This window comes from Phragmites australis, chromosome 23, assembly GCF_958298935.1.
Source record: "Phragmites australis chromosome 23, lpPhrAust1.1, whole genome shotgun sequence".
Lineage (NCBI taxonomy): Eukaryota > Viridiplantae > Streptophyta > Magnoliopsida > Poales > Poaceae > Phragmites > Phragmites australis.
Window position 1 is genome coordinate 795323 of NC_084943.1, and position 14175 is coordinate 809497.

At 46.3% G+C, this 14175-nt stretch overlaps 3 protein-coding genes, 1 non-coding gene and 1 pseudogene across 4 annotated transcripts; 4 read left to right on the plus strand and 1 right to left on the minus strand.

Moving 5' to 3' along the window:
* The first annotated feature begins 363 nt into the window (after positions 1-363).
* On the plus strand, positions 364-2180 carry LOC133906433 (probable glycosyltransferase 3). Its single transcript, XM_062348332.1, has one exon. It carries the CDS (start codon positions 451-453, stop codon positions 1819-1821), a length of 1371 nt encoding a protein of 456 aa, XP_062204316.1. The 5' UTR covers positions 364-450; the 3' UTR covers positions 1822-2180.
* A 5098-nt stretch (positions 2181-7278) lies between these two features.
* On the plus strand, positions 7279-7351 carry TRNAA-AGC (transfer RNA alanine (anticodon AGC)). Its single transcript has one exon. It is a non-coding gene; the product is annotated as a tRNA-Ala (tRNA).
* A 968-nt stretch (positions 7352-8319) lies between these two features.
* LOC133906498 (RING-H2 finger protein ATL67-like) lies at positions 8320-10805 on the plus strand. Its single transcript, XM_062348420.1, has 2 exons — positions 8320-8685; positions 10096-10805. Exons 1-2 carry the CDS (start codon positions 8423-8425, stop codon positions 10544-10546), a joined length of 714 nt encoding a protein of 237 aa, XP_062204404.1. The 5' UTR covers positions 8320-8422; the 3' UTR covers positions 10547-10805.
* Positions 10806-11296: 491 nt separating this feature from the next.
* On the plus strand, positions 11297-12104 carry LOC133906553 (uncharacterized; annotated as a pseudogene).
* Positions 12105-13097: 993 nt separating this feature from the next.
* LOC133906800 (uncharacterized) lies at positions 13098-13508 on the minus strand. The gene has a single exon (XM_062348814.1). It carries the CDS (start codon positions 13506-13508, stop codon positions 13098-13100), a length of 411 nt encoding a protein of 136 aa, XP_062204798.1.
* Between the last annotated feature and the right edge of the window lie 667 nt (positions 13509-14175).

The following is a 14175-nucleotide window of genomic DNA, read 5'->3' on the forward strand; positions in this document are numbered from 1 at the left end:
GCAAATTTTAAAAAGCTATAACCAAAAACTGCCTATTTGTTTCAGCTTCGGATTATAAAAGCTGAAAGCCAGAATCTGAAACTGAAACAAACAGGACCTTAGTCAATGATCACCGGCATGTGATCACCAGCATGACCGGGAAGGATCTCGCAGATCACCGGCATCTCCCCCACGCGGGGACGGTGAGCATATTAATGCGGAACGTGAATCGAGCTCGTGTGCCGTACTGCACTGCAAAAATCGAGCAATTTCGTATTTACCTCTCCCTCGAAGTTCCCGCGCGCCGCTGACTTCAACTGCACACCGGCTGACAATGGAACGTTCCTGCCTGCTGCTGCTTCTGCTTGCCCCCAAAACCCTCTCTATACACCTCACTCCACCCCACTCACCACTCGCAACGCATCGATCTAGAGAGAAGCTCGACAGCACGTAGAGGAGGGGTGCGTTCGCATGGCGGTGGCCAGCGGCGTGCGGGCGGGGAGGCTGGCGAGGGGAAGTAGCAGCAAGCAGCAGAGGCAGCGGACCATGAACAACATCAAGCTCACCCTGCTCTGCGGCTTCATGACCGTCCTCGTCCTCCGCGGCACCGTCGGCGTCAACATCCTCTCCAACAGCGGCGGCTCCGATGGCGAGGCGGCCGACGCCAAGGTTGTCGAGGACATCGAGCGTATCCTCGGCGAGATCCGCTCCGACTCCGAACCCGATTACGGAGATATCGCCGACGATGACGCGTCGTCGAACTCGACGGCTGTGCAGTACTCCGGCTCCGGCTCCGGCAACGCCTCGTCTTCGTGGACGTACCGGAACTACACCCTCGGCCCGAAGATCACGGGCTGGAACGCGCAGCGCCGGCAGTGGATGTCCCAGAACCCGGGCTTCCCGTCCCGCGACGCTAGCGGCAGGCCGAAGATCCTGCTCGTCACCGGCTCGCCGCCGGGGCCCTGCGACAACCCCATGGGCGACCACTACCTGCTCAAGGCCACCAAGAACAAGATCGACTACTGCCGCCTCCACGGCATCGACATAGTGTACAACATGGTGCACCTGGACCCGGAGCTCACGGGGTACTGGTCCAAGATCCCGCTGCTGCGCCGACTGATGCTGGCGCACCCGGAGGTGGAGTGGGTGTGGTGGGTGGACAGCGACGCCATCTTCACCGACATGGCCTTCGAGCTCCCGCTGTCGCGCTACGAGGGCCGCAACTTCGTCATCCACGGCTACCCTGACCTCCTCTTCCAGAAGCGCTCCTGGATCTCCCTCAACGCCGGCATCTTCCTGCTCCGCAACTGCCAGTGGTCGCTCGACCTGCTCGACGCCTGGGTGCAAATGGGGCCCAAGGGCCGTGTCCGCGAGGAGGCCGGGAAGCTGCTCAGGGCGAGCCTGACGGGCAGGCCGGCGTTCGACGGGGACGACCAGTCGGCGCTGATCTACCTGCTGCTCACCGAGAAGGAGAAGTGGATCGACAAGGTGCACATCGAGACCGAGTTCTACCTGCACGGCTTCTGGACGGGGCTGGTGGACAGGTACGAGGAGATGATGGAGAAGCACCACCCGGGGCTCGGCGACGACCGGTGGCCGTTCATCACACACTTCGTCGGGTGCAAGACCTGCGGCAGGTACGAGGACTACCCGCTGGACCGATGCCTCAGCAGCATGGAGCGCGCCTTCAACTTCGCCGACAACCAGGTGCTCAGGCTCTACGGGTTTCAGCACCGGTCGCTGGCCAGCCCCAAGGTCAGGCGGGTCGCTGGCCGGACGGCAAATCCGCTGCAAGCCAAGGAAGCGGCTCTCAGGATGGACGCCAAGTTCGAGAGCACTTAGAAGAGAGAGAGAGAGAGACTCTGTTCTTGGGAAGAGACACAGTGGATACGAGTTTTGATCAGTTCTTTGCGTTTTGATTATTCTTGGGTTTCAGTTCTGCAGTAGCTAGTGCACGCAGAGGAACGACATACAGCAACTGACTTGCTGTTATGAATTTGTTTAATGTTTTTAGTTGGATTCAGAGCAAAATCAAAATGTTCAGAAGGGTATGACTCAAACAATGTTATTTTGAATTATGCCACCGATACACTTTCTACTGTTCGTCAGATTAGCTTCGTTTCAGTTGTGTCTTTGGACTACAAAAGCAACAACATGTGATCTGCAGAATTATGGATGCTATTCTGAAATCTGCAGGCTTTATACTATGCAGAATGTACGGTTTCACCGACAGATCAAAACTGAGAAATATGATCAATTGGTAATTCGGAGTGATATTTCAGAGTTCAGACCATGTGAACGGACTCTGAATATTTTTGGTTCTCTATTTTCCTTTTTTCGCCGCGTTGTTTCAGTTATGCCAAGTTTAGTAGCAGAAAGTTTCTGGTACAGATTACCGCAAATTCTCAATGTTTGAATGATTGCCTCTTGGACTAATTCGCTTTGTCCTGAATCCAAAACAAACACCAAACAAGTAACAGCAGTCCTAAAAAAAGAAGTAACAGCCACTCAGCAAGTCAGTTGTGGGCTAGCTACTGCAAAACTAGAGCCCAAGAACAATCAGAAGGCTCATCAGAATGCCCCTCCCAGTTTCCTCAGGATTTTTACAAGAATAGATTCTCTCTTGTGACGCCCGTTCTCTCCGTGCCAACCGCCTTCGCGACCCCGCGCCCATGACATCGAGCCGTGCCAAAAACCACCGCCACAATCCCCCTCGTCTGTGCAACCGTCCACCCCTACTGTGGCTATAAAACCCGAATCAAACCTCCGGTCAAGCTTCCTCTCGCTCCACCGCGCCCAAGCCCCCAAATTCCGTCGATTTTCCCCCACTCGAGAGCACTCGCGACGCCGCCGTAGTTCCGCTGCACCTCATCGCCGTCGCCATGCCGTTCCGCGCCTCCCCGACGTTGTTCAAGCTCACGACACCGTTTGCCAACCGCATCTAGACGTCCACGACCTCTCATCGTCGAGTTTCGCCACCGGAGCTGAACTCTAGCCGCCACCGAGCCTCTGCCGCCTCCCTTCACCGTCACCGAGCCACTCCTCCGCACGCCGACCCTAACACATGCCTCAAACGGAATCCTTGACACTCGGTGAAGCTTTTCCGCCGCTCGCCGGAGACCCTTAACTCCAGTGGCGAAGTTCTCACCCGAGCCAGCGCTGCCACACCGGAGCTCCGTGCCGCCGTTCGCGTCGCTCGAAGGAAGAAGGAAGCCGGTAAGCCGCCCGATTCTTGATCAACATCCGAGATTACAACGTCAGCGTACCTCTTCGCTAGCCAATAGGATCATGCCATGTGTCCACTTCGATGACTGGGTTTATGTAATCCACATCAGCGTACCATGTGGATGTTTTTGTCCTACGTGGCAAGCCACATCACCCTCCCGAGCCACATCAGCCTGCTGACGTCGTAAATTAGGTTTTCTAAATAAAAATAAATCTATTAATTCTTTTAAATATGTAACCTTGCATTTAGCCCCCTAAACTTTTCTATTTTCACAAAAAGAGCATGTCAGTACTGTTTATTTATATTTAGCCCCTTGAAGTTTTATTTATTTTCATATAGGTCCCTAAACTTTTACAAATAAGCCACTAGACTTTTTTGTTTTTACCAACTAGCCCTTTTCTTTTTACAAAAAGACCCCTGTAATTTCAAACCTTTATAACTTTTTCGTTATAGCTCTGTTTTAGATGATTCTTGCGCTTTCGCTATTGTAGTAACGAGTACTTTCCGTTAGTAAGCTTTTTATAGTGTTTTGCTATTGTTTGGTATGATGTTCTTAGTGTTTCCTTTTTGTTATTTGTCGGTAGTCCCTGCAATTAGTCGATAACATTCCGGAATAGTTCGAGGGACTTCAAGATCAAGATTTCGAAGATCACTGAGGAGCATCTAGGCAAGTATCCTTTATCACATTGATCCTATTGTAGAAAAATGTGTCTTTTATTTTTAGTTGCATGCTTGTCAATATGAATCCCATTGCTTGGGTGTCGAGGGTAGAAATGCTTAGTCGTGCTGTTGAGTCAGATGGTTTAAATGTTAATCTGATTAATAGTCTATGCAACATGAATTGGTTTGGGTAATCTTTTGTAGCAACACGGAACATAGAGATTCTGAGCAGGAGGTGGTATGATGATGGTGCAGGTATGCACAGATGCGGGTATGCACTGTGGGCTGGTGGTAGTACCTGCTTGGGATTCTAAGGACCGGTTCTTGAAGTATGTAACCCAGCTGAATAGCGCAACCACGCGGCTTATATGGGTACCCCTCCAGTTCTGTGGGCACCAGTGGACGGTTGAGTGGCACAAGAGGGGACTTCTGCAGTGATGGAATTACTGTTAGTGGTAAAACCTCAGTGAGTGCTTACGGGTCGGCGGAAGCTTTTGTAAAGGTCTTGTAGTGATCTCTCGGTGCACACCTCGGAAGTGTGTAAGGTACCAACAGGTACCGGCAAAAGAGTTGAACACGACTCGTGGGTAAAGTGTGCAAACTCTGCAGAGTATAAAACTGATCGATCAGTCATGCTCACGGTCAAGAGCGGCTTGGACTTCTTCTTGATTAGTGGAGGATCTTGGATGGTTGGTTTTGGTAGTCAGGTGGTGGTAACCCGATGAGTTTGTAGCTGGATATGGAATATCTGGTGAGTTTGGTAGTCGAATAGAATCCGATGAGTTATTCTTGTGAAGTCAGTGTCGTCACACATAATAAATAGGGCTGCTATACTTTTTTGAGTCCTAGGTTAGGATGGTATAGTATAGATGCAGTAAACCTGAGTCAAGGCTTTCTTGTCTCAAGCCCTCATGTTATACTTTCCCACACTTACGGAGTGCGATATGTACACACAATTGCTATTTTCAATAATAAATGCTGCTTAGTTGGAGAAGACTATATGGAGATCAAATAAGATGAAGGCTATAAGGAAGACGGAGCGTCCTAGGTCGTGTTGCCCCCAGTTGATTTCCTGTGGTGTGCCCAGAAAATCCATAGGAGTCCACTTTTGTTCTTCCGCTGCTATCTTGTAGACTCTGGTATTTATTTCAATAAAGTTATTTTGTTCGATATAGAATTGTATAACACTTATAATGTCACTGTATGTATGATGAAACTGATCCTAACGTACATGTGGAATGCACCTGGTTATTCTTTTGAAAAACCGGGCAGGACATCTCTTTACTAAGCGCTTTCAATTTTTGAGTACATCTTGAGTCTCGATAGCCGCTTCCTTGGGTTTTCTCAAAAAAGCGAGAGCAGCCTCCTTGGCCTCAAGTGGGTTCGCCGACCAGTTGGTGACCCGCCTAACCTCGGCGCTCGCCAGTGACTGGTGCCAGTGTCAAAGATGAAGATGAATTGGTCTGGTCAGCTACTGAGTCTTTAGGCTATGATAGTTAGACTTCAACTCACGATACTTTTCTCTCCTTCATTCTAGTGCCATCTCTAACAACATGCTACCAGTAATATCTTAAGAACATTGCATTGTAGCCAGTCCGGGGCTCTATAAATGAAATAGATCGCCACTGGGTTTATGTGGCGTTTTCTCCCATATTACTATTCTTTGATTTTACATGGTACCAGAACCATCCGATCCACCACATTGATATGTCTACTCATAATTCAAACTCTGACACCTCTGTCGTGGCTTCTACCCTCAACGTAGAAGTGGCAGCTTGGAGGTCATTTTTGCCACCGCCGACAGGGAGGGTGATGTCAGACTGGTGGAGAAGGTTCACCTCATTGACACCTTGACGAGCTAGACGACGTGCAACTGAGGCTCGCCGAGACAAAGAAGAGGATTTGCACCCTTCAGGCTATGATGATTGATGACTCAGAGGAGGAACGAGAGGAGAGGCCTGAGCCAGAGTTGCCCCGCTCTCCCTCTCTCAAGAAGCTCCGCCTTGACGCCGCTCTGCATGTTACACCGCAGGACCTTTCTGAGGGTAGAGACAGTTCCTGAGCTAGTGGTCTACCCTAGTATCAGCTTAGTGTCGTTTAGAGTTGTTTGTTTTATGATGTAGTGGACCTGTTTGCTTTCTATACTATGAACTTGTGTGTTAGGTTTGCTTTGTGTGTGTAGATACGATGTGAAAGTTTGTCTTTCACAATTATATTTATCTTCAATATATATTAGCTTGTGAGTTCTTCATCTTGCTTCATCTATCCTTGCCTTGTTCTCATTTTCCAATCTCGTGTTCTTGCAACCTTCAGATGGTGAACATAAGGAATACAAACAATACTGGTGCCAATAGGAACAACGTCGAAGGCAGCAACCCAAATGCTCACCCCCAGGATGACAACCAGGACGCATTTCCCCCATGGAATAGGCGGACCGACCGAAACCAGTGGACCCAATGCAAATGATGGCCATGTAGACTCAGATTCTGTAGGGACTGGCGCAAGCCATTGCAAGACTTCAACAGGAACCCCTAGCTTATCAGGCACTGCCACCGCCACCGCAAATGCAGCCGCAGAATAATCTAAAGGACTTCTTGAACACCAAGCCACCTACTTTTGCACAGGCAGTCAAGCCAATGAATGCTGATGACTGGCTCAAGATAATTGAAAGCAAGCTGCAAATCTCTCAGTGCACAGATAGGGAAAGAGTCATCTTTGTTTCTCACCAGCTTGTAGGACCAGCTTAAGATTGGTAGGTAGCTTACACTGCATCCATGACGAACCCCAAGAGATCAGAAAGAATACCAAAGGAGTCTCTTCGTCCCTGTATACAAAGTTGCACTGCAACAGCGCTGAGAGGATGCACCAAGTAGCAAGCAACACTTTTCCAACCATACCAGGGAGGGCCATGTGATTCTATTACGTAGTGTTGGGTTGGAGAGCGAGGTGGTATAGAATAATTCTATTCATATATTTGAGGATATGATAATTTTATTTATATATAGATACTTGTTTGGTGGATGAGATGAAACGAGTCTATTTTAATACATCGGATTTACCGTAAGTGTTACGTTTGAAATGAGATGGTTGTGTTCTACTGTTTTTTGAACAACTCTGTTCCGAATCTTTGAAGAATATGACATGATTACTAACCATTCCATCATACTACTCTCTATCCAAACAACTTAAAAACGAGATAGATTCACTTCATCCCATAAATCAAACACTACTAGGGAACCAAGCAATGTGGCCCGATCAGCTTCGCTTACGGTCTGAGGCTTTGATCTCAAACAGGCTTAATTACCACAGCACAAATACAAAGTAGCCGTAAGATGCGAAGGTGGTACGATGTTTATGGGCTTTACGGATCATTACATAGTTAAATGTGAATATATAAGTAATAAGATACAACTGGGGATGTAGCTCAGATGGTAGAGCGCTCGCTTAGCATGCGAGAGGTACGGGGATCGATACCCCGCATCTCCATTAATACTGTAACCGTTCTTTTTTACTTTGTCCTAGCCTAATCCTGTTATTATTTAACTATGCAATGGGCTTTTGTTCGCATCACCATTTTTACTCAACACTTTCCAATAGACTTTTGATCTTTTAAACAACTTTAAGTCCTTATCTTGACTCTTCTTTTCTTTTTTTTAACTAGTTAGTTCATGATCCTTTTTTACAAATCAATTCAAAAAAATGTTAATACCAAAAAAAATGAATTCCACTCCACCACAGTCCAGTTGTTTTCAGTTTTCCACCAATAAAAATAGAAATTATAAATCCATAATATGCCACAGAATAACCGTCTAATCTATAATGTATTATTTATGGTGAAGATGACATGCGGGGACCTTAGCCCATATAACATTGACATAATAATACTCTATCCAGTTCGAAATAAGTATCATTTTGAATATTGACATAATTCCAAAATATAATTTTGACTACTACTTTTATTATAATATATTGATAAAATATAGTAAAAATATATAATTATGAAACTATTTTTCAAAACAAATCTATCTTTATCATTTTCAAATATCCAAACTTAATATATAAAATGTAATATGTAGTTAAAATTTAAAACATTTGGCTGCACGCAGCCCAAAATATTACTCATTTTATATTGAAGAGAGTATTAACTCTGTTCTCTTTTACTGATCGTTTAGTACATTGATATGATCTCTAACAAGCATGTTTAATAATTATTTTTGATAACCAACTCTTAGGTAAAAATTGATAAAAATTAGATGATATTAAAGTATTTTTCATGATAAAATTACTACTATTATTTTTATATATAAATTCTAATAATTTTATGTATATTAGTAGTTAAAATTTCTAAAGTTTAACTTTAGATATTTTATAATGATATTCATTTAAGAACCGATGTAGTAATAATATATAAGGAACGTGAAATTTTAGCGGCAAATGGAAATAGAAACGCAAAGGCAAGCGCAATCAGGCAAGCAACCCAACGGCGAGTGCGCATCGATACAGAGGAAAAGAGAGAGAAGCCGCGCACGCCGCACTCCCACCAGCCACCCGGGCGAGATGGCGTCCGGCGTGTCGGCGAGCATGGCGCTCACACTGGCGGGCTTCTGCTTCAGCGTCATCTTCATCGTCTTCGTCTGCTCCCGCCTCGCCTGCGCCCTCCTCCTCCGCTGCTCCCGTTCTCGCCGCCGCTCCCCCGCCCTCCCGCAGTACGCCTTCGCCGTGCACGTCGCGGGAGGAGCCGGCGCCGGGGGACTCAATCCCGCCGCCGTGGCCGCCTTCCCAACCCGCGCCTTCGCCGCCTCCGACTCCTCTGACGCCCAGTAAGTTCGTTTCCCGGCTGATTTTCCTCTGCCGATCGCGATTCATCTCCTCCGAGTTGTCCATCGGCGATTCCAACCTGTGCTTGTACGGCACCTCACTACTGTAGCATCGCGTGACATCTAAGCTTGGAATCTACCGCGTGGCGGTGCCACTGATTTGTGTGCGGTCGAGTTTCACAGTCGCATTTGGGTGGAATTGGTTACTTGCCGCCGATGGACGGTGGTGAGTTGGTCGATTAGAAATTGCTGTTTGAATGGAACTGTCATGCTCGATCGCACACGTTTTCCTTGGTAGGATCCTAGTTGTTGAGTGTGAACGTTTTTTGAAACCATGTTGAATGTGAAGTTGGATAGACGGTATAATCTAATGTAAGTTCTACTGGGTCCTCGCCATATCGAACTGATATTTTCAGTTATTTTTAATGACGGAACTAATCTAAGCGAGAGATCATGATTAAACTTTGGTTAATGTCAACTTATTGCCTAATGTACTATATTAGTGCTTTCCCAACATTTTCCATCTTGCTATTTGGTAAGTCTGTACTTGCTTAATGTTACTGAAAAATCATGAAGCAGCAGCACCACATTGGAAGATAGCCTTTTTAGCACCAAAAAGGTTGTCATTGAGGATTTTAATAGATTTTTAGTACCATAGAAGTTGTTGGTGCTTAAATAGAGAAACAATGCAGGTTTTTTTTTTGTACCAGTGTCTTGATTTTTGTGCTCAGCTGGAGATTGACTATAGAGTTATTTGGTCCCCTAGCATGCATTTTTACTGGAAAGCTAAGGATACTCGTTCAGTCACATCAAAATGGGGTACACATGTTTAACTGTTCCTGAAGAAGATGGTAGAGAAGAATGATGTGGCATTGTTATCAATTAGGTTAACCTCACCTGTGCTTGATGAGAGTGAACAGGGGTTGGATTAACAAGTCCTCTGGCTGCTGAACGCATAGCAGTTACTAAATTGTGCTTGAACCTAGTTGCATGAATCTTTTGTGTTCATGTTCATGAAACATGAATTTGGTCGCAACTAGATATTTCATCCCAAGTTTCTCAGCTGAGTGCCTCTTTTAATCTGCACAAGTTGATTTGTATCATACCGCGTGCCTTTTAATTTTATTTCTTTCCTGAGTTTACACGAACAAGAAACCATTAGATGGTAAAGTGCGGAAGGAAAACAGTTTCAATCTGAGGCATATGGTGTTTCCTCTCTTAACAAGAGTAACTATGATTGGCATCCTTTTCTTTCATCAAAAATAAAAATGGTGACACCCTGTTGTTTGACATTTATAGTTTCAAAAACAATGCTGACATATTCGTATTGCCATCTCTATTTTCTGTCGATATTTTTAGCAACTGCCTGATTACACTAAACCTAGAAACTGAACTGTCTGTTATTGTTGGCAGGTGCGTCGTCTGTCTTGCAGAATATGAAGAGAAAGATGTGCTACGCTTACTCCCTTACTGCGGTCACAATTTTCACATGGCCTGTATAGATATGTGGCTAGAGCTGAACTCAACCTGCCCAGTCTGTAGAATCTCATTGCGTGATAACCCTGATAGCAAACACACTGTTCCTCTTCCTCTGCCTAGTGCAGTGATAAGCCCTACATGTTCTCCTCCACAAGCGTCAAGATCAGATCCATGCCACTGCCTGTTTGTCAGCACAGGGCATTCATCAAGGGCATCAGAGGTTCTTAGACATGAACCCGACCAGGAGAATCAGATAGCATCTGGTCCATCAGTGGATGGGGCAAACAACTTGCCATTGTCCGAGGTTAACTCCCCTCGTGAAAATAACAGCCAAACGGTAAGAAATCTGGTGGAGAGATCTACCCAGCTAGGGCCCTGCAAATAGCTGCTTGGAGTTTTTTTTGTGCAATTTGCAAGGGTGAACTGCCTGTAAAATGAGAAACATGCACACAGGTGGATGGCTGTTATAAGAAAGATTTGAGGGGTTTGGTGTAAATATGAGAAATCATTCAGGTTTCTTGGTCGCAGAAAAACACAGTTTATTTTTTAGATTCAACGGCTGATTGTGGTATCCCACGTAGAGATGACTCTGATAACTGTGCATTTGCTAAAAGCTAATGCCTGTTGTTGCCATCAGCAAATAAGATGAATGGTGTCTTGATTAGTTCCATGTGGTCAGAGCATTTGAAATTGACGTGGTTCTATGCTGGAGATTAACTGACAGGGCATTTGAATTGAACCTGGTTTTTTTGCACTGGAGATCAGTCATGTAGTGATGTAAAAATTCTTCTTGAACAGCACCATGATCAGTTGCCATCTTGTTTTTACCATATAACTGGAAGAGCTTACTCAGGCATCACACAGTGCTACTCATACGTTGGTGTAGCACCATGTGGCTTCAGTTCCATGTTCTCTGAATCTGAGATTAACCGATAAAGCAAGATCTAGAGCCAGCACAAAAGCTGAATAATTCTGATCCACGGTTGATCAGAAGATCAAGTGGATACGACGATGTCTGGTTTGAAAGCAGACCCCATCCTGGAGGGGCCTCCAGCGGCAGAAGAACAGGCATATGGCCACCCATGCACCGTCGTACGCCCGTCTGATCAAATCATGACTCATCCTAGATCTATCGACAAACCAGCAGCTGCATCATGGTTTGCCTTCTCCTCCTGCACTGCAATAGTGCGTGTGTTCACTGCTGAAATGATTCAGTCCGGTGTGCAGCCAGTGAGAAGAAGCTTTACAGTGATCCCTGTCGGTGCTCCGCCCTTAAATTGGTGAGCACCATGGCGCCATGATCGATCGCACCGCACGCTCTCCGCAAAGCCACAGGAAGAGGAGGGAGAGATTTGCGCTTTCCGGGGCTTCGGTGCGCGCCATGGGGGAGGTGAAGCACCTGTGCCTGGTGAAGTTCAAGGAGGGTGTCGTGGTGGACGACGTTCTGAAAGGCATGGCCGAGCTCGTCTCGGAGATGGACATGGTGAAATCATACGAGCTACATGAGTCGCGAGAGGCACGCCGCGTTCGCCGGAACGTTCCTGGCCGCACTCGAGAAGGTCGTCGTCATCGCCAAGCCACCGCCGCATGATCTAGCCCAGCATCCGTGACGACGAAGCGTCCGCATGCCAACAGTGGTCATGGTGCCTCTTCGGGTAGTATATATATCCATCTATATGCAGTTGTGATTGATGAACCTCAGCCTCCTAAATTTCTTGTTCGGTTGTCCCTGGGACGTGTAGCTGTAAGGCACATATCTATACGACCGTGCATTCGGATTAGATCCTCCTTTGATTATCTTTAGAATAATTTTTTGGTGATCTTTCTGGTAGTAGCTACTTCTACCACGTGTAATTTCTCTCTTTTCGGTGTTTATGACGGTTTGATGTATTCCTAATCGAGTTTTATTACTCGTTCGGTAGTACAGTAGTTACTCGTACGGTAGTACAGTAGTTACTCGTACTGTCGTACATTGGCAAACAGTGAGATGCCAGTGCGTTCCTGTGAAGGCGTTTACACTGGCATTTAAATTCCATCCGAAGTGGACCGGTGTTTGCCTTTCTCGTCATCCCTTTCTTTCGTTTTCATTTTGGAAAATGGTGGATCTTATCTTTCTAGCCTTCATACGGTCATCCTAATCATTTTTCCCTCTTTATTTTTATTCTCTTTATTTTTTTCTCATCTCTAACGATTTTTTTTAAAAGGATTTGCGAAGGGAAATGAGAGAATACCAAAGTGAAACAAACCGAAAGAAAAGAATTATTTTATGAAAGAAACCGTGAAGGAAAACTGTTGTAACGTTGAATAAAAAGAAAATCTCTTCCCAAAAGGAATATGATTTGTGAAAAGAATCTGTTAAAGATAGTCTACGGAGCAACAGCAGATTTTCAATAGTACACAATCATTGAGGTTTTAAATGAAAGTGGAAAATATGACCATAAATACACTGACCGGAAGCATGTGAAATACTGAAAATTTAAGGGCCATTATCTCACCCTTGTAAAAGGATGTCAAGAAATGGTTTGCAGTTATCAGCAAGAACTTTCTTTTTTGATCTACAGTAACAGGAAAATGGCCATCCTATGTACAATGTATGGGGGCCGTCAACCGCAGGAGCGAGATCGGATGGTAACACCCCCACCAACCTCCCATATCTATGATGTTGTATAAATCGTTGTTAACTGTAGCAGCACGCAACTGAAATTATCCGTAAAAGAGTAAAAAGTAAAAGAAGGAAGATGATCCCACAAACAGCAATCTCCTCTCTCTCTCTCTCTCTCTCTCTCTCTCTCTCTCTCTCTCTCTCTCTCTCTCTCTCTCTCTCTCTCTACCACATTTTGATTTCATGATGTCTTCCGAAACTCATTTGACACACTTGAATCTATAAGTTTAAAAAACTGCAAATACAACAACCATTCTCTTGTTGGTTTGGTTTGCTAAATTCCACCAAATTTCCAAGTCAATGGACAACTACAGGGGAAGCAGTGAGCATTGACCTCTCCGAGAATTCGAGACCAAGGCAGCGTCTTGAATGCCTGGACGACGAGCGAGAACCCCGGCGCGGCGGCCTCCTCCTCAAGCGCTCTCCTCGCCTGGAGCATGACGACCACGCACCCCGGCGGGTCCCGGAACCACCAGCCATGGAGGTCCCACATGACGTCGACGGGAGCGCCGTCGACGAAGACCGTCTGGTTCCCTCTGAAGTTCCACCGCAGTTGGCGCGCGTGGACCGCGCGCTTCCCATCGACGCTCACCCGCAGCTCCTCCTCGCCGCCTCGGGAGATCGTTGAGCAGCGACGCTTGACCTTGAGCTCCGGCGCGCCCTCCGGCGAACCGGACCCGCGCATACATGTCGTCGATATTTTATTTAATGTTATTATTCTGCTACTCTTCAATTGTTGTGTAGCTATCTATCAGTAGGATGTCAAGAAGAGGACGTATTATTCCATCAGAATCAAACCATTTTGATAGGGTCCCATTCTTCGCTGCCCGTGGTAATCATCTTTCTTGCAGTGTTTTGAGTCTTTTGTTGGCTTATGGTCTTCTGTATATATCACCAATCAAACAAGAATTATGTACAGTTCTTTGGTTGCTAGCAAACTGTCATACCAATTGGATTAGTGTCATTTCCAAGAATTGGCTTAGTGTCAGTTCCTACCCAACCACAGAAAACCATTTCATCTCCCCCGCTTGGCCTCCTCACTCCTTCCGCTGTTTGGGGGGGGGGGGGGGGGGGGGGGTTGGCCCTGATCGTGTGCTTAGGTTTGAGCCAATGGCCAACTTCGCGGTCGATCCGCTGAGGTCCATACCTACCACCAGAAATGGTGGTGGAAGACGATGCAGCGGACAAAATCGCCCGTGCTCGCATCTCCCTCTCGGACAACCAAGTTCAAACCCACGAAGAATATGTGATAGCAATCGATGATGAGGAGGAGATCAACCCTCAGGAGTATCACATCTTCATACCTCAGGTCAGAGATTATATCCAGAATGAGTTGCATCTTCAAGTGCAGT

Excerpts from the sequence above, each read along its gene's own strand:
- LOC133906433 (XM_062348332.1), top strand. The coding sequence starts at position 451 with ATGGCGGTGGCCAGCGGCGTGCGGGCGGGGAGGCTGGCGAGGGGAAGT.
- LOC133906498 (XM_062348420.1), top strand. The coding sequence starts at position 8,423 with ATGGCGTCCGGCGTGTCGGCGAGCATGGCGCTCACACTGGCGGGCTTC. Across the intron at positions 8,686-10,095 it reads TCCGACTCCTCTGACGCCCA|GTGCGTCGTCTGTCTTGCAG; the intron begins GTAAGTTCGTTT and ends TATTGTTGGCAG.
- LOC133906800 (XM_062348814.1), bottom strand. The coding sequence starts at position 13,508 with ATGCGCGGGTCCGGTTCGCCGGAGGGCGCGCCGGAGCTCAAGGTCAAG.